The 23,492-nt window shown below is 48.7% G+C and overlaps 1 protein-coding gene across 1 annotated transcript; it reads right to left on the bottom strand.

The window, feature by feature from the left end:
* Positions 1-1,120: 1,120 nt before the first annotated feature.
* Positions 1,121-21,091, bottom strand: LOC115316408. The gene is made up of 5 exons (XM_040210099.1): positions 20,946-21,091; positions 13,163-13,361; positions 12,885-12,948; positions 1,934-2,100; positions 1,121-1,219 (listed from the first exon to the last, which is right to left on the bottom strand). The coding sequence occupies exons 1-5, from the start codon at positions 21,089-21,091 to the stop codon at positions 1,121-1,123; spliced, it is 675 nt and encodes a 224-aa protein (XP_040066033.1).
* Positions 21,092-23,492: the final 2,401 nt, after the last annotated feature.

The following is a 23,492-nucleotide window of genomic DNA, read 5'->3' as shown; positions in this document are numbered from 1 at the left end:
AAATAATTTTTAATTTTTACAATTCAAGGCTGCTAAGGGCAATTTTCCACACTAGTGCTCAATTAGATCAGTAAGGGGAAACATGTCTTTAAAGTAAAAATATTAAAGAAAAAAAAAGAATAGGGGCTCACATGAGACACATCTGTGGAAGCAGAATACCTTATTGCCCACAGGACTTTAGTGGTACTTCAATAAAAAAAAATAAAAATGTCTATCGTATGCACACTTTCTTTGTGGAGGGAATAGACAAACAATACCGCTACTAGTTAGAACTGAATTCTTTTCCCTCTGAAAATTTATGCTCAATCGAGCAGTGAAATTGGCAGTGCTCCAGACTAGTGCTCAATTAATTCAGTGAGGGAAAAACTGTCTTTGAAGTAAAAATATTAAAGGGAAAAAGAACAGGTGCTCACCTGAGACCTTGCAACTACTTATTGCCTCCAAAACTAAAGTGTTGCTCCAAAAAAAAAAAAAAAATGTCTACCAGGATGCACATTTTTTATGTACAAACAATACAACTTGTTAGAACTGAATTCGTTTCCCTCTGAAGATTTCTGCTCAGTCAAGCAGTGATATTGGCACAGACTTTCTCTAGACCATGGGTGTGAATGGTGACAGCACAATACAGTAAACTCTCACTTGAGTGAACGTCGGTTTAACAAATATTTCAGAATTACGAACTTCAAAAAAATCTGTGGCAGTTTTCCTATGCATTTTATGCAAAGATGTTTCAGTTAAACAAAAAACGAATTTTAAAATATTGAATATATCAGTTCAACGAACTTGATCGGTGGACCAAGGATTATTTTTGCAATCAGTTCAACCAAGTTTTGTGCACTGCAGCGCTGGCGTAGCCGATGCCCGCCGCCACCACAGTGGAGTTTACAGCCACAGTGAGGCAGACTGTGTAATCATGCCTGGTTTCCAAGAAAACACTATAAGTGGATGCAAGAAAGTCTTCACATTTCATTTTTATCAGTTGGCTGCTTTTATGGTAAAATTTACCCGAAAAACATTTTGTGGTCCAGCAGAGTTTGAATCGAAGAGGTTCCACGACATTTGAAGCAAAAAGATGGTTTGATAATCAAAAAAGTAAAAGCTGGCATACCCTGCTGAAGGTTCATTTCACGTCATTGAGAAGTCTCAAAATTTTTGAATGCACCAGACCACGTCTGTAGCCATCGCCCTTGCTGCCTTTTGGAGGATTGATGCCGCACACCTGCCTGAGAAGTAATCAACCACGACACAAAATAGAGTTGCAGAAACAGGTCAAGGTTTAATAACTAGAACCGCCTACTGTCACCGGAGATTATAATGTGTTGTGCCATAAAATTTGTTCCCCCCCCCATATCCAGCAATCCCGTTAATATGGACACCTCCATATCCCCAAAAAGTCGTTCATACTGTGAGTTGTGTATAATAATGAGAGAAAAATGCTTGTATTCACCTACTTCAACCCCCAAAACAACGTCCATATAGCGATGTATCTATATTAACGGGGTCTATATTAGTGAGATGTCACTGTACTCCAGAACAAGGGTTCTCAAACACTTCTAACTCAAGGAACACCGCCTTAAAGAGAAGCTGATGAGGCCTTCATAGTATAGACACAATAAAGTAACAAGAAGCCTAGACCCCATAAACAATAAAGCAAATACCAAGGAGTGTTTCACCTAGTTTTGCGTCAGTGGAGGGCTGGGATCTGCTCAGATACTGCTTAAACTAGAAAGAAAACGATCAAGGACATTCGGCATCTCTAGAAACCCACAAAAGGTGTGTTTACAAACACCTGGGTTCCCACGAACCCAGTTTGAGAACTCAAGCTCCAAAAATTGCTGCAATAAGTGAAGAATGCTATCTTAAAGACTAGTCACACCATAAAAATTTAGAAACGCGTAGTGCATCTGGAATTAAGAACTAAAGCTCAATTCACTTGCCTCTGGATAAACTCCAGCGTTGTCTCTAGATCTTTCGTATAGACCATATTGAGGACGTAATAGGCGCAAAAAAGAAGGCATGCCGCCTCGTGGAAGTCAACTGGTTCATCGAACAAAATTTGTTGCTCCACGACAACCAAGCAGCTCCGAGTGAAAATGCTTCCTGCACAAACAATTCAGTTGTACATTTCACTTATTTCATTTCTTGGCACATCATCACGGTTTAGAAGTGTATATCTTAAAGGGATGCTGAACCGAAATCTGGATTCCACAAAACACGCGGCAAAAGCGCGCAACGGAATGCTGCAAACACCAAAACATCACTCATACAGCAATATCTCGGACGGATGACCGTATTTTATAAAAAAAAGGATGCGCGTTTGAGAGATATTTTGTCTACTTGTTTCTCCGAGAAGTAGAGGGAACGGCCTCGCGTCTTCTCCGCCTCGCCGCCTTGAGGGAGCGAAGCGAAGCGAGGAGGAAACGAGATATCTTCACGTCACACGCCTCGTCGACCTGGTTCAATCTCGACTTCTTTTTCCAGAAATATGGCCGTCCATTCGAGATATCGCCTTATGAGTAGTGTTGAAGGGATTGTAGCCTCCCGCCTACATCTCCTGCATTTTTTTTTTGAAAACCAAATTTTGGTTCACCATTTTTTAAAGTATTTCTGTTAGAGGCCGGTTCATGCCGCAGAAAGTTTGACATCAGCTGGCTAAACCGGAGTATACATCATTCACGAAGGCACTTTTCCTTTCACCCCATACTATTCTTGAAAGCAGTATCTCTTGTCCATTAACGACTTTTTGTAGATCGTACGCAGGAGCAAGGCAATGCAAGGAGGAGCTTGTCATGACTTGGAGCCAGACTTGTACGTAATCCGTTACAAGTAACGAAATTACTTGTAATCCCTTACATTTATCAGTAATTTAGTAACGGAATAATTACATACTTTCTAGAGTAATTTTAAAGTAATTCCCTTACATTTTTTACGTAACGGATCCCTTGTAATCCGTTACATTTTTTTTTGTCGGAACCAAGCCCCTGAATCTTTTTTTTTCTTTTTTGGCCCTAACAGGAAATGTAAAAAAATCCAAATAAACATTTCTACAAAACAAAAAAAAAAAAAAAAAGAGGGGGGGGGGGAGGGTGGCTTAGTTATTTCCGGTTTCTTTTTTTTTTTTTTTTAGTCCCTTTGTTTTTTCTTTGCGATCGAAGACGGGGAGAGGGGAACACCGAGTGATTGTATGCCTCTTCGAGAAGTTCGAGGCGGTAAGTGCGCTGAAAAGGATTAACAATGTCTTTCCCGGTTATAGTGACTACGACCGGTTTCATAATGTCACCACACGAGACAACGCTCCGTCTACCCTACCCTTTTTGTGAGTCAGCTTTTTGCGAGCACTTAGAAAATGGTAGTAGTCTTCCTTTCTTCTTCCGGTTTTGCCGCAGCAGGACGCATCTTATCTCATGCAGATATTTTTACATATAAAACATAATGGTGGCTGACGTAGACATGATATTCTGGGCTTGAGGAGGGAGTGAAATTCTTGAGTGGGGCCATAGCCCGTGGCATCCCCGGACGTCTGTTTGGAGAACACCGGAGTAAACTGCAGTCGGTCCGTGCTCCGTGCGTTTTTGAACGGCACCAAGAAAGGCATCACGGCAAACGTGCGTTTACATTTCCTTGTTTTAACCGACGTTCTAATTAATTGTTTGTTATGAGTGTCCTGTTTCTTTTACTACTTATATTTATATACTGGAAACTTTTTTTATTCACCAACGTCTCAAGTGGGGCTCCAACTGTTCCGAACCAAAGGAAGAATATCGAGCCAAACCTTATTTAATATTTAATTATCACCTTACTGTTACAACTATGTTTTGCTATTGATGACTTCCACAGCTTCGCGATTTAGACAATAGAGAATTTTAGTAGCTCGGTCCGATGACTCCGATAATGATATCCGATACTTCGCCGCCGTCTTTGCGCAGCCATTATATCGTTATCAGGTACTGTTATCGCGGTTATCGGAGGTATCGGAAGGATGGACTAAATCTCTCGAATATCAGGCAACGGCTGCAACGACGAAGCTTTCTTCTATCTTCGAAGTAAATAGTACTTCCCTTGCTTTGCTGAAAAAGCTCAATGCAGAAAATGAAGCATTCGTGAGGAACAATATGGCACTCCCATCCAGTGCCTCAGCTCAAAGGGTGTTCAGCGTAGCAGTCGACATATTGAGTAAGAAATACCACAAGATGTTTGACGAGACTTTCGAGAGCTTGCTGTTGCTCAAAATACTCAAGGTCATTAAATGGAACACGTTGCAACAATAAGAACTTGAATAACCCTCTTCCCTTTGTTTCTTACTTGAGGACAATAATGTTAAAAGTAACGCCACGAAAGTAACAGATTACTTTTTTGGGGTAACGGTCAGTTACTTTTATGAGAGGGTAATTGTAATTGTAATAAATTACAATTTAGCCTTGAGTAATTGTAAGTGTAATTCCTTACTATTTTTCAGTAACGTGTACAAGTCTGCTTGGAGCATGGAGTGAGCATGCGTCTGTGATTCGCAATGTGTGATCTACGGAAATTCTCTATTGTGCCAAGCTTCGAGCCATGTCATTGTCAAAGTAGCACGCATTATTTATAAAAACTTCCTTTCATTACTTTGTTTCAGAGAACACAACCTGATCTCCCTTAATCAGGATCAATTATTCATATTGCCACGCTCGTCAGCGAGCGACCGCGCGCGTGGCCGAGTGGTTACCGTGCTTGACTGTCGTGCAGAAAGTCTGGGTTCGATTCCAGTCAGTGGAATGCTCTTTTATTTGTTCTTTCATTGCGTTCTCGTGAGTTCGAGAACATTCTCGTCAGATCGAGTTCTGAATGTTCCAGTCGCCGAACAATCTAGGCCGATTGTTCCAGAACCCAACGCGCGTACATAGGGACTCCGCGAGCTGATCTGCAGTCAGTTTTCGCCCAGCGTTCGACTCTGCTGCTACGCCGACTTCGACGCCCGCGACGCTCCGTTATTATCTTTTGTACCTTTTTATTTTTGGCACAAGTTCGCCACATTAAACGTTTATTTCTTTCTGTTTATTTATTGTTTATTGGTCACCACCCGTGACATTTTGGTGGAGGTGCTGGGTACCGCATGCCCGTGCAGCGTTCCCCTCCCAGGACCCGCAGTGCAAGCCCGACTCCAAGCTCGCTGAGAAGACCACTCAGCGCGGAACCTGAAACTCGGACCAGCCGCCGCACCAAGGGAGAGGATCCGGAGTACGGTTTCCTGCTGGACAAACCCAAGCCGAAGAAGACGACGATGGACAACCAGTCGCAGGCCCCCGCCGCTCCTGCCGTCGTCTACCTACCCGTCGCTCCTCGGACACCGGCTCCCTTCCACGGCGAAAGCCACGAAGACATCGACGACTGGGTCCAACAGTACGAACGAGTGGCCCGTCATAACGGGTGGACACCGGAACAATGTCTGCAAAACGCTTACTTTGCCTTGGAAGCCACCGCCCGGAACTGGTTCGAGAACCACGAAGCTTCGATCACTTCCAGGGAGCAACTCAAGGCTGAGTTGCGAAGAACGTTCACGAACCAACAACGAAGAGAACGCGCGGAAGAGCTTTTTCAAGCGAGGATTCAAGGCCCTAACGAGAGCGTCGTTAGCTTCGTGGAAGATGTCCTGCGACTGAGCAGCCGCGCCGATCCCGAAGCATCCGAAGCAAAGAAGCTCAGAGTCTTGATGCGTGGCGTCAAGGAAGACATTTTCGGTGGTCTTGTGCGGAGCCCGCCTACCACCGTCGAAGGCTTCATGACGGAGGCCACCAACATCGAACGTGCCCTTCAAGCACGAGCCACCCACTATCACCGAGTTCCCGGCGTCGGTTCCTTTTCGCCTTCCGGCTGCAACACCACGGACATCCGCGAGATGATTTGAGACGTCGTCCGGGAAGAGATAAAGAAGCTTCTACCTGCCGCCGCAAGCCCAGCTTCGCCCTCAATCGCCGAGATTGTCAGGGAAGAAGTCCAGCAAGCGCTGCAGCCTGGGGTTCTCGTCAGCACCGCTCCGGAACCACCGACGTTGAGTTACGCCGCAGTGGCCCGACGGCCACCGCCCCCTCGTCGCACCTATGTCACGCCGCCCCGACGTCAGTCTCCTGCGCCGCAGCACGACCGACGCCACGACGACCAGGTCCAGTACGCCTGCCTGGAGCCTCGCGCACCCCGCAAGACCGACGTGTGGCGAACGCCCGACCGACGCCCTCTGTGCTTCCATTGTGGGGAAGCGGACCACACCTACCGCCGATGCCCATACCGACGACTCGGGCTACGCGGGTTCCACCCGAACGACCCGCGCCCCCGTCATGGTGAACGCCCTATCGAGATCGACGAGTTCCCTGCGACGACCTCAGTCCCCCGAGCCTGCGTCCCGCCGAGAGTTCCGGTCGCCGTCACCGCGACGTCCAGCTTCGCCGATGCACCGACCACGACGTGAAAGCCTGTCCCCCTCGCTCCTCGCCGGGGAAACTAGGCGCGGCAACCCCTGGAGGTGGAGTTGCCGAAGACGACCGACGCCAAGATCCTCCACGAACGTCGAGGGGCCCCCACTCGAACGCTACCAGAGACCAAAACGACGCCGCTGCAGTGGTGTCCAATAACCTAAACGTCGTCATCGACGGCCACGACGCATCTGCACTCGTGGACACCGGAGCAGACTACTCAGTCTTGAGTGGGAGGCTCTCCCGCCGCCTTCGAAAAGTCACGACGCCGTGGGATGGACCTCAAATACGAACCGCCGGAGGGCACCTCATCACACCCATCGGGAGATGCACTGCTCGCGTCGAGATCCGCGGTGAAACGTGCCCTGTGAAGTTCATCGTTCTACAAGACTGTTCCAGAGACGTTATTCTCGGCATGGACTTTCTGTGTGAATACGGCGCCGTCATCGACCTTGGTGAGAACAGCTTGACGCTGCGCAAGCCCGTTCCGTCTTCAGAGAAACCTCAAACAGCGTCAGCCGCCGTCCGAGTCGCTGCCGACCACGTGAACCTGCCGCCGCGATCAAGTGTTGTCGTACCCGTAGTGGCCGATGTAGCTACCTGCGGCGACGTTGTTCTTGAATGCAACCTTCAATTACTCCTAGAAAGAGGAATAGGCGTCGCAAGAGGAGTGGCTGAACTTCAGGATGGGCGCACCGTGGTCTTCGTGACAAACTTTCGACAAGAAGCGCAACACCTCACGAAAGGTGCCGCCGTAGGCCACGTCGAGGAAATTCGGGACCCCGCCGAAATCGCCGCGATTGCTGAAGAATCATTCCCACCTCAGCAACACATTACGGCGCCAGCGCAGCTCAACATTGACCGCAAGCTTCCAGGCCCGAAACGACGGCAGCTAAGTGACCTTCTCGCCGAATACAGTGACTGCTTCGCGACGTCGTCGAGGGTGCGCCACACCACCATTGCGAAACACCGCATCGTTACCGAGGACGACGCGCGACCTGTGCATCGATCGCCGTACAGAGTCTCCGTTAAAGAAAGGGAGGTGATTCAGGAGCAAGTGCAAGAGATGCTAAATGACGACATAATCCAACCCTCAAGCAGTCCGTGGGCCTCTCCAGTTGTACTGGTTAAGAAGAAGGACGGAACGCTTAGGTTCTGCGTGGACTACCGGCAGCTGAACGCAGTGACGAAGAAAGACGTCTATCCACTCCCCCGCATCGACGACACGTTAGACCGGCTGCGCCACTCCCGATACTTTTCATCCATGGACCTGAAGAGCGGCTACTGGCAGATCGAAGTCGACGAACGGGACCGAGAAAAGACAGCTTTCGTCACGCCAGATGGGCTGTACGAGTTCAAGGTGATGCCCTTCGGACTGTGCACGGCTCCAGCAACTTTCCAGCGTGTCATGGACACCGTACTGGCAGGACTGAAGTGGCAGAGCTGTCTCGTCTACCTCGATGACGTCGTAGTGTTTTCCAGCGACTTCGACGAGCACTTGCGACGACTCCGAGCAGTTCTCCAAGCCATACGGACCGCCGGACTCACCCTGAAGCCGTCAAAGTGTCGGTTCGCCTATGGCGAACTGAAGTTTCTAGGTCACGTGGTTAGTAACGAAGGCGCTCACCCCGACCCAGAGAAGACTCGCGCCGTCGCAGCATTTCCAGTACCGACAGACGAGAAGGCCGTGCGTAGGTTTCTTGGATTATGTGCCTACTATCGACGCTTCATCCGGGATTTTGCAAGGATTTCCGCACCACTCACAAACCTCACAAAGGACGCCGAGAAGTTCGAATGGGCCGAGAAGCAGCAGCAGGCATTCGACGAGCTGAAGCGACGACTGCAGACTCCTCCTGCTCTAGTACATTTCGATCAAGATGCGGAAACCGAAATTCACACGGACGCAAGTAACGCTGGACTTGGCGCGGTACTGGTTCAAGTACAAGACGGCACCGAGCGAGTTATCGCCTACGCAAGTCGGACACTGTCCAAGGCGGAGAAAAATTACTCCACGACTGAGAAAGAATGCCCCGCTGTCGTCTGGGCAATCACGAAGTTTCGTCCGTATTTGTACGGGAGCCCGTTCCGTGTAGTCATGGACCACCACTGCTGGCTTGCGAACCTCAAGGACCCGTCAGGACGCCTCGCTCGATGGAGTCTACGACTACAAGAGTTCAACATGACTGTGGTCTACAAGTCAGGCCGCAAGCACAGTGACGCCGACTGCCTGTCCAGAGCCCCCATCCAAACACCTTCCGGCAGCAGCAACGACGAAGACGACGAGTGCTTCCTAGGTGCAGTGAACACCGACGACATGTCACGACGTCAAAGAGACGATCCTGAGTTGCGCGCGCTAATCGAGCACCTCGAAGGACGAGGGGGTACCGTCCCCCGTGTCTTCTAGAGAGCCCTGCCGACTTTCGTCCTCCGACAAGGTGTACTTTACAAGAACTTCGGAGACAACAGCACACCATGGCTGCTGGTAATCCCCACCGACCTTAGAGCGGAGATCTTCCAAGCCTGTCACGACGACCCGACGTCCTGACACCTTGGTCACAGCCGTACGCTGGCCCGAATTCGTGAAAGGTATTACTGGCCCAAGCTGCCGAAGACCGTTCACTTCTACACACGGTCCTGCCACGAGTGCCAGCGACGCAAGAAACCGCCGACGAAGCCGGCAGGTCTCCTGCATCCGATCGCTCCCCCGACCGTACCGTTCCAGCAGATCGGAATGGATCTACTTGGTCCTTTCCCACCATCGACGCAAGGAAACAGATGGATTATTGTCGCCACAGATTATCTCACACGGTACGCCGAAACGAAAGCCCTTCCTGTAGGGACTGCTGTGGAAGTCGCCAAGTTCTTTATCGAATCCATCGTCCTCCGGCACGGCGCACCCGAAGTTTTGATCTCAGACCGTGGATCATCGTTCATGGCCCAGCTGACGCAAGAAATCCTTCGTCTCAGCCACACCAGCCATCGGCGCACAACGGCGTACCACCCGCAGACCAACGGGCTGACGGAGAGACTCAACAAGACCATCGCCGATATGATCTCCATGTACGTCGACGTGGAGCACAAGACATGGGACGAGGTGTTGCTGTACGTCACATTTGCCTACAACACGGCCGTGCAAGAGACCACCGGGGTGACACCCTTCCAACTGGTTCATGGTCGTAAAGTAACGACAATGCTGGACGCGATGTTACCCCACGAACCGGCTCTCGACGGAAGCGTCGACGCCCAGGTGGTTGCCCAACGGGCAGAAGAAGTCCGCCAGCTCGCCAGACACCGTATTCAAGCCCAACAACGTGTCGACAGTGGCCGCTACAACCTTCGTCGTCGGGACGTCCACTTCAGGCCCGGAGACAGGGTGTGGGTGTGGACACCGATCCGCCGCCGTGGTCTCAGTGAGAAACTCCTAAAGCGCTACTTCGGACCCTACAAAGTACTTCGTCGACTCGGGGATCTGAACTACGAGGTGATGCCCGACGGAACACGGACTTCATCACGCCGCGCTCCACGACCGGAAGTCGTCCACGTCGTGCGCCTCAAGCCGTACTACGCGCGATAAGACTGCGAACCGTGATCTTGTGCACCGCTTGATAGGATTGTGTTTCGCGGGCCTCCGTATATTCCCATTTTTTTTTATTGTTTCGCTCCGTTTTGTTGCCTTTTACGTGGCATCGAGACGATGCCTTTTTAAAAGGGGGAGTAATGCCACGCTCGTCAGCGAGCGACCGCGCGCGTGGCCGAGTGGTTACCGTGCTTGACTGTCGTCCAGAAAGTCTTGGTTCGATTCCAGTCAGTGGAATGCTCTTTTATTTGTTCTTTCATTGCGTTCTCGTGAGTTCGAGAACATTCTCGTCAGATCGAGTTCTGAATGTTCCAGTCGCCGAACAATCTAGGCCGATTGTTCCAGAACCCAACGCGCGTACATAAGGGACTCCGCGAGCTGATCTGCAGTCAGTTTTCGCCCAGCGTTCGACTCTGCTGCTACGCCGACTTCGACGCCCGCGACGCTCCGCTATTATCTTTTGTACCTTTTTATTTTTGGCACAAGTTCGCCACATTAAATGTTTATTTCTTTCTGTTTATTTATTGTTTATTGGTCACCACCCGTGACAATATTAGGTTAATTGTCAAATAACGACAGATTCACACGATGAACTGAATTGCGGTTTTCGTCTGTGGACCAGTTATCACATGACCATCACGTCGGCAATCCCTGCGATCCGCACCTTGTCCGTGGACGCGCATACGCGTCCTTTTGACGAGTGCCTTTTGACGGCGAGTGCCTTTTGATATGCAGATTTTTGGCAGGTGATTGACTTGAAAAGCATGTACGGTAGTCTAGGAACAGCAAAACAATCTTTTTTTGTTTTCGAATGAGCCAAAGATGGCGCACCATTGTGTTTTGTCTATTTCCCACTTCCGTTTTGTTGCCCTAGGCTTGGCTACACGTGTGAAAGAAGCTGCACGAAGTTTGCCCAGCCGACACGCTGCAGGTTCTGGTACTCCTCCGGGTCGGTGTCAAGAGGTTTCTGTCAGAACTCATCTAGCACACCGCAATCTTTTCTGCACGTCTATCCAGTTCGAAACGGGTGGGGGCGGCGGGGATCGAACCCAGGAAGTTCCCAGCGGAAGCTTTCGCTCCACGCTCCGAGCTGAGACGCGTTAGCCCACTCGGCCACTTCCTCCCCGCCCCGGCCACAGGTGGGTGGCCGGCTTATGTAGCCTGCGGGAAATAGACACGCCCGGGGAGGCCAGTAGAAGGTCACTCGAAAACCGGACGCGTCCATAATCACTCCCAAGGGTGTGCCGATGGCGCGTTCACCCAGAAAGGGCAAGGGAGAGCCGGCCCCTTCGGGGAATTCGGCCTCGTGGTTCCTTGTATCCGGGAGGCCGACGCCATTGGCGACGACGACTCCCACGGCCTGCTTGAAGCTAGGCCTAGATAGGGGTAGAGGGAGCCCCATGGTTCCCACACCTTTCATGTTCTGATTTTGTTCTATTTTTTCATTAGTCACGTATTAAAAGGCTTCCATAGTAAAAACTGACAGATGTATGTCATCTACCTTCCTCTTTCTCTCAATCTAATGCCTACCAACTCAGTCAGCAAAGTAACCCAAGCGCCCCCCCCCCCCCCCAACAACCCACAATAGAAATTACTGGTTACCACACTACCTTAAGACATGCCGCAATTGTACGGTGGATGTGAATCAAACTAAAGACAAACTTTCGGTCTAAGGAAATAAATAGTTAAAAATGTGACAAACATGGTTGTAGCCTAATTTTCACTTCTGCACCTACAAGAACAGTTAATTTTGTTTAAAAAGGTAAAAATGAAAGCCGCTTACAACTCCCTGTAACGCCGAATTAGAGCGCAGCTCTTGAGGAGGAGGAGGGAAGGGCACTGGGGGGGGTTAAACTAACCAGGGGGGGGTCACGTTACCTTGGGGGTCACGTGACCCCCAATGCCGATGATGTCATCACTGACGTCACTGATGACGTCATCAGTGACGATGACGATGCGGGTACCGATGACGTCATCAGTGACGTCGCTGATGACGTCATCAGTGATGATGACGATGACGATGCGGATGCCGGTGACGACATCAGTGACGTCACTGATGACGTCATCAGTGATGATGACGATGACAATGCGGATGTCGGTGACGTCATCAGTGATGATGACGATGACGATGTGGATGCCGGTGACGTCATCAGTGATGATGACGATGACGATGTGGATGCCGGTGACGTCATCAGTGATGATGACGATGACGATGTGGATGCCGGTGACGTCATCAGTGATGATGACGATGACGATGCGGATGCCGGTGACGTCATCAGTGATGATGACGATGACGATGTGGATGCCGGTGACGTCATCAGTGATGATGACGATGACGATGTGGATGCCGGTGACGTCATCAGTGATGATGACGATGACGATGCGGATGCCGGTGACGTCATCAGTGATGACGATGACGATGTGGATGCCGGTGACGTCATCAGTGATGATGACGATGACGATGTGGATGCCGGTGACGTCATCAGTGATGATGACGATGACGATGTGGATGCCGGTGACGTCATCAGTGACGATGACGTCATCGGGGGGTCACGCGACATCGGCGGGGGTCACGTGACCTCGAGGGGGCCACGTGACCTCAGGGGAGTCACGTGACTTCGGGGGGTCACGTGACTTCGGGGGGTCACGTGACCCCCACGAGGTCACGTGACCTTGGTGGGGGGCTCGCGCGGTGCATTATGGGACATTTCCCATGATGCACCGCGCGGTTACGCCGACGGCGACGGCGACGGCGACGGCGACGGCGACGGCGACGCCGACGCCGACGGCGACGCCGCTCAAGCCGGAAACGGGCCCCTAAGAGCTGCGCTCTAAAAGCACAAGGCTATCAGGTAGCTCACCGACAGCAACCACTTGGGGGGTGCATGGTAGGGAGGGCAGCAGGTCTATAATGGTATTTCCTTCCTGAAACTTGCAATCAGGAGTTGTGAAGAAAAACAATCCAAACATCTGGAAGCAAACATTCATTCTCACACCATAAAGTAATGTAGGATAACCATAGCTTGCGAATTCACTTTATCTTCTTTTCTGCCATAGCACCTTTCTTCTTTCATTTCAGATTAGGATAGAAACTTGCACCTAGAATTCATTGAAACAACTGTATACTGGCAACACGTACCTCAAGTACCTGCACCAGGGTCTCGGTCTTTTCTTTGAAATAGCACGCCGATTGTGGCAGCAGCACTTTTTCTTTTGCCATGGCCTCACCACGCTTCTCTGCCTCTTCGGCTTGGACAGTCCAAAACAAAATCTCCCTGTTTGAGCTCTTTGCAAAGTGCCTGGCTAATAATGCAGTGCATAATTTCAGTCCTTCTGGACTGAAATTATGCACTGAGTCTTAGGGTGGATATGAGTCCGGTGATCGCATTAGTCTGCGTGATGGCGTGACCCTGAGGGCCATGGCCATGATGAGTCGCGGTGAGCGCTGGTATATTCTTAGCTGGGTTGGTCACGTGAGCTCCCGGGCCGTCTTAGTGGGCGAGGAGACTCTCGCTTCGCAACTACTGCGTGGGGTTCGGGCCTTCAGGGTTGGTTTGGGTGTCGCTCGCCTGCTCCTTCGCCATGTGAACGCGCCGGTTGCTGTGGAGGGCGGAGGAGGGGGGGGGGGGGTGCTTGTTCTTGCAGGCTCCTCCTTGCGAGCGCCCTCCGCAATGTCTCAACCAGCTGTAGAGGGCAGAGGGGGTACGAGGAAGGGGGGGGGGTCGCTTTCGTCTCTCCTCGGCGTTCGCTCTTCGCTTCACGGCAGACTGCGAGACGCCAACGGACTGACGGCGCCTCGAGGCGGCGCGGTAACGTCGGAGTTGGGGAAGCGCTCCAAACGGCTAGCGCTCCTCTCTCTGTGGCATAGAAAGGTTCGTGTGTATTTCGGTTCCTGTTGTCAAGTTGGTGTCAGTGGGCACAGAATTTTATGATTGCGTCAACTATAACGTTCGCACAGCTGCAATAAAATTAAATGACTCGCATGATCCTCATCAGCACCCGGAATTTTATTTCTCCGCGCACCTCAACGTACCTTTCGCAATGAGTCATCACTCAGGAAGTGCGACAAAGGCGGTGTCATGATTGATCGAAGCTTCGAGTGAGGTCTTTCACATTGTGCGATATCATGCTTTTAAGTGTTGTTTGGGGCAAGATGGCGCAAGTGCATGACAGCCAGCCGGCAATGGCCAGGCGGTGCCACGAGAGTGCTGCATTCGGCGCCACAAGCGGAGGGGTCTCTCTTAAGCGCAAACCGCATGGCGCGTTTTTGCTCGCGATTCAAGCGCGTCGGCGTCAAACTGACGTCATTTCCTGCGCGCGGGCGCGCGTTTTCGCGAGAGCGTTGGTTTCTAGCCGACCCAGAACAAGACGCGCGCGCCCAGGCGTCAAAGCGGCTCTCGCCCAATGAGGGTCGGTCGAACTATCACGTGATCCTGAGCAATACGCTGTTTCGTATTCAGCACATTTCAAAATGTTCAAAAGCATTTTTATTTTCCACATAAAAATTGAAAAGGTGTTTCTCTTGACACACAAACCCGCTTTATTTACTTATTTGTTCATTTAATTCCCATTTTGTAGTATATGCGTCAACATTTACATCGCGTGTTGAGAATTCTGTTATCTGGCAACGCTGATAACGCGCAGCCGGCGGTGCTTGGCTTTGTCTGCATGCGGGTGCCCCCGCGTCAGCTTCCGCGCGAGCGTTCATAGCGCGTCGCGTTTTCGCGTGTAGAAAAACGCGCCATGCGGTCTGCGCTTTAATGGGTCAGCCAGTGGCTAGTCTGCCCGTCGGGCCTTGGCGAGCGGCGGCGAACCCGATTTCAGCAGTCCCCGTTTGCACGTGCGCGCCATGTCCCTTTTTATTTTATGCGTTTTTTTTAAGACCATCGGGAGCCTTGATAGGTCCAAGTGTTAAAAGCATAATCTGGAGCTGTCATTTGGACACCTGTTTGAACTGTCTTCGTGCACTTGCGGCGTCGCTCTATAATAATCGCCGCCCGATCGGTCTGTGATTCGCTCGTCTCTCAGGAAGTGACACAACGCAACGAGAAGGCAGCGAATGGGTTTACTGTACTTCCCGGTTGCCCGTCTTCGAGAGCCGGCAGTCCGGACCCGCCGACCCTAGTTGTCGCCCGTCGTTCATAGCTGGTAGTCGGAGTCCGCGTCCACGCCTGTGGATCGTCCTTCCCACGCACTGCGTACGCTAGCTGTTCTGGGCTATCACAGCCAGAGTTTCTCTGCAGAACCACTCCTGGACCGTCATGGACTAGGCCGATAAGGCCAGGCTCGCCGTTTCCGCCGGTCCTGATTCGAAGCTCGCTGGTGGAACGCTCCGGGGACCGCCATGGGCCGGACCAGCCAGAACGGCTCTATCGTTCCTGCCCCGCCCCAGCCTCGTGCAGCACGCTCTTCCTCTTTCCTCGCCGGCTGGCCCCCGCTCGCGCCTCGCTTGACCGTCCTCTTTTTCTCCCGGCGCCCCCACGACACTAGAATAAAATGTGGGTGATTAGAACCAAACTCTCCGTGCTAGAGAACGGTGCCCAAGTCTGGCGACAGGCAAAAAAGTGTGCGTGTGAGAAGGATATTTACGCTTGGCATAAGCTTTTACAAGAAAAAAAAAATTGCATCCTGTTTTCTGCACGCCGTCACATTTGTTACCAGACTCAGCATTAAATTTGGTAGCCGAAACAAACAAAAATGTGCTCTACAAAAATCCACTATTTAAAAACTTGCATGCTTAAAAGGTTTTGGTTGCGACCGCGCGTGCCGAACGGCGCACGCGGTCGCAACCAAATGCACGCTTACAACTACGAGTGCCGGAACAGGTCGAAGGGCATCTCGCTTGAAGACCTGATCGCCTGATTCTCGACGTCAAAGCGAAGCAACAATCGGCCCAATTTTTCCTACTGTATTTCTCTAAATGGTTGTCTCAGAGACTCGTAAAAAAACTAGTATAAATACGTTATTTTGCAAAAGGAGTCTGTCAGACCACTTTCCAATCCTGCACATCTATTTTCGTTCACTTCAACAATTAATGTAAAATTCACTTACTTGATGCATCGCACTCCAGTAATCCACTTTGTCGCCGTGTCGCTTCCCAAGGTCTTAAAGGGAAGCGGTAAAGTCTGACGCTTGGGTCCCCTGCACGACCGTGGCAGTCTTTCACGCAGCAGTAGCGGCGTTTATTTTTGGGGGAAACTCTAGGCTTAGGGGAGATGTCACAGGAACCCGGAAAGGTCATAGAGACGTGAAGTTGAGACTTAATTTTATGAAAAAACAATTCCAAAAAGGCTCACGCCGATCCAAAATGCCACGTTCACACGTGGGTTCTTAATGCGCCCGCCCACAGTCCTCGCGACCCAGGCCGTCCTGGACTATCCAATATACCAATTCAAAAGGACACGTGCCTTCTGCTGATACATATCTTTCAATTTACAATGCAGAGGCAAAAGAAAATTAACTGTGTACATCTACCACTTAGCATAAGCACCTTTTGCCATTCATTCTTGAGCAGACTCACATATCAGTTTAGGTTTCTTTTGTTTCAGAAGCTTTGCCCTCTTTTGTAAAAAGAAAAAAAAAGTGAAAAAAGCTTTACCTTTGTTCTCCTTCTGGCATTTAATACAGACTTGTTTATTTTGCAGATCACACACAGCAGATATCACCGTGGTACATACAACTCGAACGGCCGATGAGACTATTGCTATTACAATAAAGCTTTCCACAAGAGCCAAAAGGAGGCTTGTAGGGGTGCACAAGCACATCGAAATGAGATTGGCGCTTCCGGGGCTTGTTTACATTATGTATAAAAACAGGACGATCGGCGACCAGCTGATCGCAATATAACACCAAGGATACCAATGTTTCCATACATAGAACGCAGGATAAAGACCTCAGTCGTCCCTTGTATGCTGTAGCTGTCATGCTTTCCATCCAACCGCTTTTTAGCACAATTAACTAGAACAACCGAAGAGTTCGCAACACCGTTTAATGCGAGGCCTGAATGGTTACTTCATCTAAGCAACGCCAACGAAAATGTTTGTAGCCGCAGACCGATAAGTTTAGTTTTAGATAAAGTACGCGTCATAGTTTCAACGCGCCAACATTGTTGATGTGCACCTTTCTTTGGACCCAAGTACATTCGGTTCAACTTGAAGACAGCTGCACCAGCGTGAGAGCTCACGTCGAACACTTGCACACATATATTGACTATGGCAAGATTGCTTGCCTTCGACTGGCTTGAACACTTCATTTGTAGCATCACGGTAGGTCTTGGTTGAAGCGATGATCGTCTCGCACACGTAAACAAACAGAGAACAGCACGCTTTGTTTAATTTATACGCTACCGATCTGCGGGCGTCGCAAATCTATCCCCCTCTTGTCCGCCTTGTTGGATCGATCGGAGCGCCCCCTATATTCGCTCAAGCTCCTTATGCTCCGACTCTATAACAATGCAAATACCTCGTTCATTGGACTTTTAAAGACTACCGAAACCGACAGATTAACCTCTACGTCACTACCTATTTCGGAACACTTGCAAAACCGCAGTTTTGGAATTTCGCGTGCATTACTGGGCACAAAATAAGCCTCACATGACGCTACAAAAAATGAGCGGTATACTAAGCCACCACTGCGTCGAGAAAAACTCCTTTTAGAAAAAGTTTGGAATGATTCAGCATCTCGCGAGCGTCAAGTGTGCACGCGGCCAAAAGCACGACAGAAAGAAAGCACGACAGAAAGCAACTCCTTTTAGAAAAAGTTTGGAATGATTCAGCATCTCGCGAGCGTCAAGTGTGCACGCGGCCAAAAGCACGACAGAAAGCAACAATTTTTTTTTTTTTATAGACAGGCCGAGCACGCGGCCAAACGGCCATACGTGTGCAAAAGGCCGCCGCGCCGCACGCACCACTCCAGCAACGTAAGCGACGTAAGCGCACAGCCAACACCACGCACAGCACACTGCACTGCATGCGTACAAAGAGTGAGGAGCATTTGCGCTTGCGCCACCTGCGCCCTGTCCGAAGCGGACACCGTAGTGCGCTGCAAACACGCGAAGAACGCATGACGTCAAGGAGCCAACGCCGCGTCGATGAAAGAGAGAGAAACAGAAACGTCGTTAGACGTACGAGTAAAACAAAACGAACAAAAAAAGTGTCGACGAAATGTAGTAATATGGTGGCTGAGTAATAAGCTCTGTCGAGCATCGAATGTCGAAGAAACGATCTTCGGATGACACATCGATGAAACAAATGTCGAAGAAATGATCTGCCGATGAAACATCGCAGTGTCGATGAAACAATCTGTCTATGAAACCTTGTTCGACGAACTGATTGCCCATTATAAAACTGCGCGTCAAGAATGACGCGGCTTGCCACATGAAAAGTGGCGCGCCCTACATGATCGAGAGCGCGACAAAGAACTACATGGGGACGGCCGCAAACCCCAGACCACTCCAAACCAAACCAAGCAAAGTCGTGCCAAAGTCAAACGAATCCAAACGAAATCAATTCAAGGACGGCTGCATGTATCAAGATAATAAATGCTGACAGTATTTTATAAAGGCCGAGATGACTGAAAAACATTGCCAGCCGGTGATTCTCCTTAAATCGCAGCCTACTCCGGCAAGCACGGTCGATCCACAAAGTCAGAAGCAACTCAAGTGAGAAGAAAACTCGCCCACCGCGGCCTCTGTTCATAGAATAGCATACGACTGACAGACACCACTGTCAACAGGGATTATGGTGAGATTTCAAACCGTCGTCACGTGCAACCACCCTACCTAATATAACCGTTCTTTCCCCCCCCCCCTCTACACACACACACACACACACAAAATGGGTCGATACCCATATGTTTACTATATATACATTCTGCATAAACTTCCGTAGAAGTACCTGTGGGTGGCACAAAAAAAAACCGGAGGTGATATATGTAGTAGTTGTTTATCTGTGTACAAATGAGCGAGGTATGCACAGCGAGGCGATGTTCTAATCACTGCGACATTGTCTGTGTAACCTGTCGGAAGGCGCGTTTCTGTTTTCCCGCCGCCCTTGTCAGCAGGCGAAAGTTAAACGCACCCACTTTAGTCAGCTTGCATTTAGTTTCTTTCGTAATTCATCCAGGTTTACGAAATTTGGTAGAAATGTGCGGAGCATAAACATTAACATAGTACATTTCTTTCAAATTGGATTACTGGCTCAGAGGTTTCCCCGCCGCACGACTCACGCGAAGACAAACCAAAGGCTTGAGAGAAACAAAAGAAAAGCACGAAGAAAGCAACCGGCAAGCGTGATGACCTGTGAGTGTGATGAGCGTGAGGACCTGTGTGAGGACCGTGAGGACCTGTGTGAGTGTGAGGACCGCGAGGACCTGCGAGTGTGAGGACCGTGAGGAGCTGGGAGTGTGAGGACCTGTGAGTGTGATGAGCATGATGACCTGTAACAGTGAGGACCGTGAGGAGCTGAGAGTGTGAGTACCGTGAGGACCGTGATGACCTGTGAGTATGAGGACCGTGAGGATCTGTGGGCGTGATGACCTGTGAGTGTGAGGACCGTGAGGAACTGTGAGTGTGATGACCTGTGAGTCTGATGATTCGTGATGACCTGTGAGCGTGATGACCGTGATGATCTGTGAGCGTGACGACCGTGATGATGACGGCGAGTGAGTTTTGGTTTTGCGTTGAGCCGTGAGGGTGAGTCCGGGTGATGATCCTATTTTGAATAAATCGTGATCGTGAGTGCGCGTGAGTTCTGATTGAGGAAAAAATAGTGATCGTGAGTTTGAGTGAGGACAGCTTAAAATGCCGACCTATGGTTCTAGCAAGCCGGTCCTGGGAATCTAGCAAGCTCTGAGCGTGCATGCATGGCCAATGCACGAGGAAAGCCAACGAGTGCATGAATCGAAAAGAGGGGCCCCGAGCTTCTTTTCCCATCAGTGACTAGAAATGCACATTAGGAGTGTGGCAAGTACAGCCCGACAATTTAGTTCTTTCATCTCAAAGGCACTTTGTTCACGATGTGGTGTCCCTGTGCAAGGTGCTCAGAACTATTATTTGTTAAGGGCATGAAATAAATACATCACATGGATCAAGACATTAAAAAGCCCTTCAATTGGATCCTAACCCAGATGTTGAAGGGGGAAGGGATAAGGGAATGAATTGGCAGAAAACTACGTATTACTGTCACCTGACAAAGCATTAAAGACTCAAGGCAAAAGCATCAGTTTCGGCTTGGGAGTACAATAAAGCACTCGACTGAATCAAGGTCCACCTCTGTAAACAGAACTTATAAAAAAGGGAGCGGTCCCTTCTTGTTTTTATTAGACCAAGCAATAACAAAGGAACATTCAGAAATTTTCTGGAAACGCAAAATGAAAATGAACTTTACTGTGGCCAAGCGAATATGGCCGGTAAGATGTAGAATCAAGAAGCTTTTCTTGATTGACAAGAACTACGTCTCCAGTTGGATCCTGGAGGCTATACAAGCACATAGCCGGCAAGAGTGTAGCTGGGACACATCGAAGCAGAAATGCTATCTCTCCCGATGCACTGGATGTAATGCTAGTCACAACTCCAAAGATTATGTCGAAGCGATTGCCTGAAATAAGCACATAGTCACCAATTACATAAGTTGTTCCATTTACGACAGCCTTTTTGTAAAATGTCAGATTTCTTGCTGATTCGACACCTCCAAAGGCATGAGAAAGTTCGGACACTTCATCTGCTGTTCGTGAGCTTTCGCACCATGAAGCTCGACATCTGGCGGAAACAGACCGCGGGAAGTCGAAAACGCCTGAAAGAATTGGTGCCTTTCGCTTAGTGTTTGGTCACATTTTTAAAATTTTTTGTCGAACGAATGCAATTTTTGAAGTACTGGAGTTTGCTTTCGAATCTGAGTGTCCATACGTGAGACAATGGACCAAACTCTTGGATGAGGTCACCATAGTGCAACATATAATGATGCTTCGGCCTCAGTTTGACATCAGGAAAAAGCGCTTTACGGTTGTGGAGGTGCGTCTGGATTAAGACCTTGAGGTAAGCAACCTGTGCGTACGTTATTTTGGGTGCCATTAGCAAGTCAATTACTTCCATTAACTCAAGACTTAACTGCCACACAGAGTCGCTTGGATCAATCACTTTATCCCCTACATACAGCGGCAGCAGCCGCAGGAACGTCCAGTTCTGCATGGCGTGGCCTGCAAGCTTATCGCCCTTGCTACTCACCTTACATGGCCTGTTTCTCAGGTCCCGTGCACTGTACTTCAGAGCCATAATCTTTATGTTTAAGTAGTCATAAGAAAACCACCTTTTGCGCACAAAGTACCTAATGAACAAGGGCAGATCATACTGAAGTACACCTTCAAACATATCATGACCAATACATGGCGGCAAGCCAGCTTGACATACGTGAAAGCTGCTTAGCACGTTAAAAGGCGAGTCGCTCACAACACCATACATGCCACATTCTTCGTCGTCATGTGTAATGCAAGTTTCATAGTTTTCCACAGACCTCCTTTCACCTGTCAGGGTTGGGTCTTCATGAAATTGTGAACGAGTAACTAGGCAAAATCTGCAAAAATATGCAGACGTGCTAAAATTTTGCGTGAACCCACCGACCGCATGGCTCCCTAAATTATCCCCTACAATGAAGCACAGCTGCACTCTGTAGAGCTTCCCTTTGATCTCCAGACCCACACGTTCTAGGTAGCACAGATCGTCAATCAATGGTTGAAGAATTTTCTTCAATCCAAACTCTTTTACATTTTTTTGAAGAGCAAGCAACACAAGCTGCATACTCTCGGTACGAGCCCTACAGTGTTGCGGCAAATTACCAAGCGTCAGATACACACCCAATAACTTAAAGTTTCCTTTTGCAGACCCCAATGATTTGACAATTCAAATTCATCTTGATATAAGATGACTTGTATAACATCGTCAGAGGGCTGAAATTGTTTACACGTTGTGAAGTCAGCGAAACATTCATTGAACTGATGTGACCTATAAGGTTCCTGGGGCAAGTTGGACATCAACAAAACTATCGACTCGTGCACAGGCACATAGTGGAAAAAAGAAGGGAAGTTCTGCTTGTTGGTGCCAAGGTTAATCTGAACTGGCTTTACAAAGTGAAAACGTTTCTTAAAATACTTGTGTCTCAGGTACGATGATTTCAGACTACCTGATGTCACAGCATCAAGGTCATTGTTCCTAAAATGACAAAGCACTAATTCTAGTGTATCACTAGGAAGGATTTTGGCAAGTTCTTCTTCCATCAGTTTCTGACTAAGCTTTTGGAGGTTGTCGACTTCATTCACAATATACTGAACCGTATCTGCAGGGATATGATGTTGGGCTTCTAATCGGAGGAAAAACAATGCCGCATTGTTTCTAAAAAGTTCATGATCCGAGACGTCTCTTCGATCACAGGGCTCTTCATGGCTGCTTTCTTCAACAATGTCCAGTACGGCACTTGGGTCATGGGACTCCTCAGGGTTTTGCTCAGAAATGTCCAGCAAGGATATTTCGTTTCGCGGTTGTTTTGGTGCACGGATATTTCTTTTAAAAACAGTAGATATTCAGATACCCAATTATCCTATTTTGCTAGGAACGCTTCATGGCCGGCATTTACTTTAAATATTGTAATTCAAATATAATGTTCTTCCTAAAGTTTATGTTAATTAAGAAAAAAATTGTATTACCCTTTATGGGCAGATGTAAAAATTTTAGAAAAAAAAGCTAAATCATTACTGACCATCTTATTCGCTGAAAAATTTAAGGCATAAATACCATTCGTCTCTGAACAATAGCATTATGCACGTATCAAAAAGTGGAAAATATTCTTAATATTTTCTGCTCTTTGGTTGCACATTTCTGACAATCAGTCTCTTAGCAGTTCCCTTGTCTGTTAACTTGTTCACGCATATACAACAGGGTAGCCTATAGTGCATTAATTTCAGCTGAAATAAATACACTAACTTATGGTTTTTGTGTCGATTAGTTTCATATCCCTAAAGTTTAGTTCATCGCAGTTTAAGTTTTATGAATGTTTTATTGTTCAATTCAAAGCTTTACACTTTATATTTTGCAAAATTAAAAGATAAACAAAAATACAAGTAACCCATATCTTTAAGAAAGTCGTGCTTGTTCTTGCTGGAGCTTCTATGCTGATTTTGATATTTATTCAAATATTACGTCTGCATCCCGGGTAGCGTTAATTGTGAGGTCCAATAAACTTAGTTTATGAAGTATTATTTAACTAAGCTCGAATTCATTTACAAGGCGTCAAAACACACATAAATAAAATGTAAATTTATGTAATAAAATAGGACTCTTACTTTTAGGGGCAACTGAAAGATGATCATACATTTTAAATTAACATACACCTAAAAATTCCTGCACCGAAGAGCTTGTGCACCAAAACGTACATTTGAATGTGAGTGCGTTGGTTTTCAATAACTTCTTACAGAAAGAATAA

This window comes from Ixodes scapularis, unplaced genomic scaffold (genome assembly GCF_016920785.2).
Source record: "Ixodes scapularis isolate PalLabHiFi unplaced genomic scaffold, ASM1692078v2 PGA_scaffold4__175_contigs__length_147842914, whole genome shotgun sequence".
NCBI classification, from domain to species: domain Eukaryota; kingdom Metazoa; phylum Arthropoda; class Arachnida; order Ixodida; family Ixodidae; genus Ixodes; species Ixodes scapularis.
This window is presented reverse-complemented; position numbering and strand designations above follow the sequence as displayed.

Bases quoted from the DNA above. Each gene is read 5' to 3' on its own strand.
- LOC115316408 (XM_040210099.1), bottom strand. From the start codon at position 21,091: ATGGCACCCAAAATAACGTACGCACAGGTTGCTTACCTCAAGGTCTTA. The intron at 13,362-20,945 runs GTTTGGTCCATT...GCATAATTTCAG, and splicing joins TATGGTGACCTCATCCAAGA to TCCAGAAGGACTGAAATTAT. The intron at 1,220-1,933 runs GTGAATTGAGCT...CTTCTCAGGCAG, and splicing joins TGGAGTTTATCCAGAGGCAA to GTGTGCGGCATCAATCCTCC.